The following is a 9,108-nucleotide window of genomic DNA, read 5'->3' as shown; positions in this document are numbered from 1 at the left end:
TTTTGATGATATTGAGGAGCTGGTATTTTAGGAAGTAGATTTCCTTCTGCCAGAATACTTAGCTGATGCTGCGCCAGTATTTCTCATAAGAGTCTACGAAATTAGCAGCGTCCAGCAGTTTCATCTGCATGTAACACAGAATGAACCACACGTATAAACGACGCTAGTTTTAATACCATCCGCTAGAGTTTGGAAGAAGCATCTTATCGCGGTACCTATGTGAAAATGGGATACTTGTGAGAGAGCTCTGCATAAATAGACCGTGCATGGGCTAAAGTGAAGGTGCTGAGCCTGTATATCTTGACGTCGAACTCCCTTTCGCTCTACTTGATGAACTTTTAATATTGGCTTTGACTCTGAAACTGGCCGACCACCGACTAGAAAAGCTAGCTCATTCCTTATACAATAAACTGCTATTCAATCTTTATATTATATACACAGAAAATAATCAAAACGGACTTTTTTTGAAATTCACTAAAGGCTTAAATGATATACAGTCTGCAAAAGGAGAGAGGAAAGGAATCAGAAACGATATATGGAAGAATTATTTATAATATTAGTAATTTGATTTTGATCAGTGGGCATTTTTTCGGTGAAACTCTAGGTTCGATTTTTTGACTTTTTAGAGGAAATTTTGTAATTGTTTTTCAGGGAGTATGCATGGAGAGACTCGAAAATGATGGCTGTCTTGCGGTTGGCTAAAAGTACTGCCCGGTACAAAGGTGGTTCCAGTATTTTACTGTATCTGGTGGCAGTAAAATTGGTCCACAATTAACCCTTTCTTCCCAGCCGCTTCCACTGCTCCCTTTGAGAATCTAATAGACGGATAGACGTACATACCTCCGTCTGCATATTGCAGCTGATGTTTTCCATATTCCCAAACGCATCGGCCATCAATTTTCCACGGCGTTTGATAGAATCCTTCAATTCAGTATATTCATTTTAGAAGGCAAGCTTGGTGTTATCAGACATCCCATCAAAGGGATTGACCATCAGTCGATCATTAGCTGTCCCATACTGTTGGAGCAGCTGAAAAAAGTTTGAAATTTATTCAACTGTTGCATGACAAATGGAGCAATGTTATGCAGATATAGGTATCCCCCACGTAGCCCTGGAGCCATTATGAGTCCCTTGGAGACGGAATGAATGGAGGCTATTCACAATTATCTCGAACGACGGCATGAGGTCATCCAAGACACTCCTGCAAGATCGAAATTTTGTCCTATCCTTGTAGACATTTTATCTAAACACCTCATCAGCTATCACCAAAAGGCGGTGCTTAACTGAATACTCCAATACTTTTCCAATAGCTTATGCGCTTAGAGTATAGCCTGTAGGGTTTCCTGGATTTATGATTAGGATAGCCTTCGGATTCTTACCGAGTAATCTCATTTGTTCATGCACATTATCTAGCTCTTCCATGTCGATATCCCATTCTTTTTCCTAGTTGAGCTTATACTCAGCGATGGTGCCCCCGTTGAGCTTGATAACTCTTTATAAAGTGGATATCCCGGGGCAGGGATCATCACCACATCGCGGTCATCGACTATCAACGCTTACAGTAGAAGATGCACCGCCCTTTATGCTCCTTCAGTCAGGATCAGTTGTCAATGCTTGGCGCTTATATCCGTCCATCTTGCTATGTATTTGCAGACATTCTCCCGAACAAATCGGATTCCCTTGGACTAAGAGTAACTGCCAACGCTGATGATTTCACCTAAGATACGCTTGGCACGCATCCTGGCATCGATATTGATGGTCGGATTGGTGATTATGCTGGATTGAGGGCACATGAGAGAACTTCTCGGAAGAAGGAGAAGGAGGTGTGATGAAACTAGTGCTGGTTTTAGATGTGGATTGGGAACTACCTGCAAATGCCTCCATTTTAAGAGAAGCTGCGAGATAGTTTGGGAATTAGAGAGGTTGATTGCTATTTTTTTGACGATAGCACTAAGTATCATTAATAATATAGGAGAAAAGAATAATCATAGTTTGTTGATAAGACCACCCAACAACTTAATAAGATAAAAATAATTATGGTAGTGTCTCTGCATACTCAGCTTCTTAGATATGCTCAAGACTAATATTATATATACAGTCTTTGGTGTTTTGATATTTACGAAGATTATTTATTGTCCAGTGATTTCATGAGGATTTATATTTATTGTTTATTATGTTTGATATTTCATAATTCTGCCTTATGTAATTTGATCAAGTTGTAATTACTCCAACCTTCAATAAAGCTACAAAGTAAATCTATAAAAACAAAATAAATGAACCGAATCTTCAAGAAGGATGTTCTCCGAGGTTGGAGAAGCTTCCCTAAACTCACCCTTTGCACCCGCACTGCAAATTATGAGTAGCATAGGAATATGCATATGAGGAATAAAAATATCATGCCTCCTTTTCAAAACTCTTTCATCAAGGTAAAGTTGTGAGGGTCACTGACGCTCTCGATGATCTTGTAGCGGTACTTGATATGCTTCTGAATATTATCAACTCGTGAATTGAAGATGTAAGGCAGACAGTACTTCCGAAGGTATTCCATGCTTATAATCCGGTAAGCCTTTGCGAAAGGAGTTTCTTCTTCCAGCCATAAACCCTTAAGCTCCGAGATGGTCTTCAACTTCCCTTTGCTTGATGGACTGAACGCATAAAGTCGCGATAATTTATCTCTAAATGAGATAATACTCGCTGAACGAAGGCTTTGTGTTTCTGAATGAAGATCATAATGGCTTTTCCGTAGTTTTTAGGAATGTTTTTGGACTAACTAAGTTTCGATGGCTTGGTTTTCTTCTAAGATTATGGCTAAGGAACATAGGACTCACTTTCAGAGTCTTCCTGATCAACTTTTGGCTTCTTAATATTTTTTGTTTGATTTTCAATTTTTTCACCACGAGATTCTTAAACTTATGAGGCATTTTTATTCAAATGTTAGGCCCTTGGCTCCAGCTCAATGTTTAGAGTTTCCTGGGGCTCCATGAGTTAGGCAGGGTGAACAGTTCTCATGATGATGAGGCTGTTGTTAAGTAAGAGCTCGTGAGTGAGAGTTTGGAAGAGGCCCAGAAACTAACTGCAATAAGAATTAAAGTAGCAAATGAAAACTGGTCGAGGCTAAGAGAATGATGGGTGGACGTGAGATAATGAAGCTTCAAAGGACGCATTGTGTTGCAAGCTCTCTGTTTTTGTAGTGCTCCAGCAGAATTGCATTATAATACTCCAAATAATTATTTCCTCTCCACAGTGTCGCCGATTTTAGCTGAGAAAAAATAAATAGAGCAAAAAGCCCTACCAAACGTTGGGAAATGATTTTTTACTCAAAAAAATCGACTTTTGGATTATTTTTAGCTGAAACATATGGAAGGTGGCAAGAGCTTAGTTTTCACAAAATAAAGAAGAAAGAAAAAATATTAAAATATAGCAGGACAAAAAGATTGAAAATCGTTGTTTGAGAAGAAATTACGGTTTGTTATATTATGGAGGTTTTTTAAGATCCTTGATTTTCTCAGAATAAAATAATTGATATAAGAGTATTTCAGTTCAGTTATGCTCTATATAAAAATTGTGAAAAACTTCAAGTGAGCGAACGAAAGCCAACTGATATTTATTATAGTTGAGTAGGTTGGCTCTTCTTCTTTTCGACTATACTTACCTTATCTATTTCAAAATAATTGAAAAAAATAGGGAATATGAATCATTTAAGTCGGTCAATATGTTCCTTTAGAACCCATACTAGATTGCCCTGAGATGTTTCACGTATATTTTCTTTTTTTGCTGATCAATGGGTGACTGCATGATATGCCTTACGAACCAATGACTCCTAAAAATTTATCGGAAAAGTGGGTTTGCTTCGGCTTGGGCGAACAAGGAACTAAGGTTGGATAAATTTGGCTTTTTTTTCATTAATTCAGCATACTTCCTTCTTTCCTTAGGCAAGCATTTCATCAATAAATATTTCCTTAGAGCTTTCCAAATGAATGAGATATAGTTGTTTGTCAAACAGCCATTGATTAGCGGCTCTCCGTTTCTCTTTAATTTGGGACACAATGAGAGTTGGTACTATCTAATAAAGGTCCACTATTTCTACTTTCATGACTCTCCTAGCTTGGTCCATTATGCTGAGTATTTAAGTTCTCCTCTTCAATGACACTGATCAAAACAGATCGATTTTAGTTCGACTATAACTTATCTTACTAGGATAGTGACTACTATGACATATCTTCTTAATCGTGGCTATGCCTGAAAAGTTTTTTAGATTCATCTCTTTTCTTTAGACTTACTTGGTTTTCGGGGCTCAGCTCTCCGACTACATATGGCGTCAATTAGCTTGAATAGAATGGAGCAAGTGATAGATTATCACTTTCAAAAATCCATAGCTTTGATCAACATTGAAGTTTATCCTTTCGTCAAGATAAAACTCTTCCATATGATGATGTTCTTATATTGCTCGAAATAAGTATTGGCATTATATAGAAAAATGGCGTTCAAAAAGTAGGCTTCCTGACTATTACCGAGTAATCATTTTACCAGGTGATTGCGAAGGTAAAGTACATATTAAAGATGTTATGAGAGACAAAAAAGACAGAATTGAGCTTTCGAAGATGGAAGAAGTCGTTGCTGGCAAGATTAATGTTAAGCTCAATTTAATTTAAAATGTTCAAATCTTCTAGAGGATAGCTAAATTTTAATGTATTAACGACTCAAAAACTTGAGTTTGGTCGAAGCCAAAACCTTCTTGACGATCGTATCGAAACTGGAGGAGCAAAACTCTTACTTAAGCCTCTGTACGAAGAAGCAAGCAAGAATGGTCTGTTTAAGAAGTGTATCTAATAGAACTATCAATAACAGCCAAGTTTTATATTCAGTCTGTGATGTCCATGGCCATTTTGGGAGGATTTTCGCTTACTGTATGCTCTTGTGATTGATTTTAAGGCATTGAGTGAAGTAGAAGAAGTAAAGAGATCAAATGCATTGGAGGTGGTCTCCTCGAGGCTCAAGTTTCTTCTGCATCTAGTGGAGTATTGGAGACTCCTTTACTGTCCTGTATATTCTGCTCCGGTTACACATCAATCATAGATATTTTAGATGTTAAATTCTATTTTTAATCCATAGATAAAATTATACGATTGCTAAGGGACTAATGATATCAGCAGAAGTATAGGAATAATCAAGCAAAGCCTGACCATTCGTTCCGGCTATATAAGCAAGAAAGCACTAGACGATATCGAGAAAGCACATGGAAAAACTGCTTTTCAACGTACTCTCATGTACTCCAAACAGGCCACCATATCGCGAAGCAAGGCTTTACCTCATTCAAAAGAGATCTCGAGCAATACTTCAAAATCCTGATGATCGAAAAAGTAGAAAAGAAACCATTAACTCCATAGCAATAGGTCTTGAAGCGAAAATTGCGCAAGATATGGGAAAGCTAAAACCCATAGTTCTCATCAATATCTTGCCTTTCAGCGCACCCTTGCTTATCTTTTATATTCTCACCTATCCAACCAAGTTCCTTCCTATTTCTGCCTCGACGAGCTCTATGACCTTCACCAGTCAGATTCAGTATAAAAGCAAAAGCAAGCTATCGAGCATTTCAAACAAAATCCAATTGATCGTGCTAATTTTAACCTTGCCACTCAAACTCTTGACCACTCAAGCTTATCAGTCAGCTCCTGTTCGGCCATTTCGAAGATGGTGTGGTTGGGATAAACAAATATTTTAAAACAATCCAAAGGTTATTTCCTCCACCTCGCTTTCTCGCACTTCGTTATTAGAAAGATCAAGGAAGAACTCAAAAAAGATGTCTATTTGCATAAATAACTCGAAAATTTATCAACTGAATAGCAAATTCTTTGGAAATACGAACGCGTTATAAAGGCTAAGACAAAGTTATCTTTAAGTCTATTGCGAATCCATAGTAATTACTAAAAACAGAACTCAAAGCAGAGCCAATGCTTAAATAAAGCAATAAAATACGGTTAATTAGGCGAATGTAAATACTCATACAAGCACGACCATACCTATCGCAACCATCCTAAAGCTGTGGAACATGAACGGCTTCACCATAAGAGCTAAACTCGAAAGAATAAATGATTGTTGCTATCAATTTAAACTAACCTCATTCTGGATATCTTTTGGTTAGATTAGGCGTAGAAAATGAAGTAGAAATCATTGTATCATTGTTGCAATTTCGTTTCCCTAAACTTGAAGAACTAGATATTTTTAGGGCCTATCTTATGCTTGCTCTGCAGCTTAACAGAGTTTGGACTTTCCTTGAAATGCGTGGTTGAGTTTGACTTATTGACGTCCTTATAGACCGTCGAATAATCTTTCTCATCTTATTTGAGACGCATATCCGGTTTTTTATTCTAAACCCTCAGGCTATGATGGATCGACTGTGGGTGCATCACTTTGAATTTCTCTTATAGGCATGATTTCGATACTTTTTCCTTTTTGAGCTATGCCTAAAGGGCAGTGATGTAGTCAAAAGGGACGAGCCCATTGCTGTCTGCGTATTTATGGCAAGCTTCTCTGAGGTGATAGTAGTTTTCTTTCCAAAACATTTTCTATCTTTCCGATTGTTCTAATTTTTACCATGTCTATTCAAGGTTCTGAATCAATACTCGGCTCTTATTGATTAATACGTCAATGACTTGACGAAGCTGCTTAGGATTGGCCTCACTTAGGCCAGAAAACAACGCCTATGTGTCGACTTCCTCTGGCTGCATTCCCTACTTTTACAATTAAAATAATTAACGAATTATATTACATCCATCATTTCGTCTGAGGAGGTGGTGACAATCAAAGTGACTGAAAGATGAAGAAAGAAGGAGTACAGAAGGGTGCGGTATTATTTAAATTGAATTTTAATATTTTTAGCTCATTTTTAATTTGTCCATATTACTTGTTGAACATGGAAAGAGACGAAAGAGAATAAGAGGAAACCCTCAGCACCCCCGGTGTCATCGAAAAGTACCAAATTTCAGCCAAAATTGTCAACGAAGTCCTCGCTAGACTCCTCAAGAAGATTGCAGTTGGCTCCAAGATCTTCGAACTCTGCCTCTGGTCAGACGGCCAAATCTATGAAGAACTCTCCAAGGTCTATAACAAAAAGCCAACCTTCAAGGGTCTCGCCTTCCCCACCACTCTCTCAGTTAATGAGGTTTGTGGCTACAATGCACCTCTCCTCGAAGACTCCACCGCCATCAAGGAAGGAGATCTCGTCAAGATCGAACTCGGAGCTCACATTGACGGTTTTGCTGCATTCGTTGCCCATACCGTCGTGATTCAATCCGACAAGAACGCCCCCGTGACTGGCAAGAAGGCCGATGTTATCCTTGCTGCCTATAAGGCTGCTCAAGCTGCTCTCAGGCTTCTTAAGCCAGGACACTTCAACAACGAAGTTACTGAAGTCATCCAGAAGGTCTGTGATTCATACCAGGTTGCACCACTTGAGGGTGTCCTTTCTCATGAGCTCAAGAAGCATCTTATTGACGGCAACAAGGTCATCATCAACAAGGAAACTTTCGAGCAAAGAGTTGATGCCCAGGAGTTTGCAATTCACGATGTCTTCGCTCTTGACGTCTTCGTCAGCAGTGGAGAGGGAAAGCCTAAGGAGAGTGATCTGAGATGCACTGTCTACAAGAGAGCCCTCGACAGGTCCTACAACCTCAAGATTAAGCAGAGCAGACAATTCTTCAACGAAGTCCTTGACAGATATCCTTCATTCTGCTTCGGTCTCAACTCCTTCGAAGACCCCATCACCGCCAGAATCGGTATCAAGGAGTGCTTAGAGCACGAACTTCTTGTCCCCTTCCCCATCCTCGTGGAAAAGCCTGGAAACTTTGTTGCCCAGTTCAAATTCACTGTCATGATCACCAAGGGCAAGACTACTGCTCTTACTGGTCTTCCCATTGATGAGGCTCTCTTCAAGACCGAAAACACAATCAAGGATCAACAGATTCTCGACTTGCTTGCAGTATTTTATGTTTAATCTTAGTTGTCTATGGATAAGTCCGACCAAAAGAAGGAGAAGAAGAAACAACAGGAAGTGAAGCAATGATGTGTATCTCAATATTTAATCCCAAAAAATAAACCCATTAATCTTCATAAATTCTGTTTATTTCAACTCTGAAACTGATAAATCAAATGCGGATCACGCTAGGACATATCTAACAACGAATCTATATATATAGAGTAGAAAAATGAAATGAAGAGTTAGTTTGTGAGGTTTGATGGTGGTAGTGGATGATTGTGGGCTGATGTTAGAGGATAGGATTGATCATTCATCCTGATTTGAACAGGAGGACAGCGACCTGTCCCATGTAGAAATAGATGAAGTGCTTGGTCTCGTGGGTGACATATGAGCCGAAGTTTCGGCCCACAACACAATGCCAGGTGGGGTTGTACTTCTTGTCGAACTCCTTTTTAATATAGGCAGCGATATCCTTTTCGATGTTGAACTTCTCCAAAGCCACGTTCGCACAATCGATAGCGTCTTGCTGCATCTCCTCGTTCATGTCGGCATGCTTAATCACAGCCTTACGTTCAGCGGTAGACATCAATCAACTCAATAAAAATATATCAATAACCAACAGATTTTGAAATATACACGTACGTAAAAATCCATTATTCATTTTTCGCATTCTTTTTACATGGGCTAACCATTATTGATGTATTTGGAGAATTGATTGGGTGTTTATGTGATATTGTCTTTCCGATGGACCTCAATTGAATTTGATAATATCAATGATAAGTATCGAACAGGAAAGGAAAAACAGGCCAACCTTCATAGAGCTCAAAAACGCAATAAATATCGGAGAGAAAGAGCGTAAGCTGGAGAAGCTTGGTGGTTCGATCAAGGCCTCCATCTAGAAGCTTCGACGCCTCAAGACTGACATCCTTGCTGAGACTAACGTGCGCAGATTAGGTCAGATATTGGCTGAATATGAGAAGGAAAACATCTACTACAACGAACTGCAGAAATCTTTAGTATAAATCGACGAACAGTCGAACCTTCTTGACCGTATCAAGCAAATGAATAAGGACTTCATTGAGACACACCAGCCATAAGACTGCAGAAAAAGCTATAATTTATGAAAAACGAGC

General features: G+C 38.9%; 1 protein-coding gene across 1 annotated transcript; it reads left to right on the top strand.

Annotated features, from left to right (window-relative positions):
* Positions 1 to 6,986: 6,986 nt before the first annotated feature.
* On the top strand, positions 6,987 to 7,993 carry LOC116245432 (uncharacterized; the record flags this gene model as incomplete). Its single annotated transcript, XM_031616980.1, has 1 exon — positions 6,987 to 7,993. A coding segment is annotated over one exon (1,007 nt), but the record flags the coding sequence as incomplete, so codon positions are not given.
* Positions 7,994 to 9,108: the final 1,115 nt, after the last annotated feature.

Source organism: Nymphaea colorata, unplaced genomic scaffold, assembly GCF_008831285.2.
Source record: "Nymphaea colorata isolate Beijing-Zhang1983 unplaced genomic scaffold, ASM883128v2 scaffold0663, whole genome shotgun sequence".
In the NCBI taxonomy this organism is placed as follows: domain Eukaryota; kingdom Viridiplantae; phylum Streptophyta; class Magnoliopsida; order Nymphaeales; family Nymphaeaceae; genus Nymphaea; species Nymphaea colorata.
The sequence above is the reverse complement of the archived record's forward strand: the minus strand, read 5'-3'. Positions and strand labels throughout refer to the sequence as shown.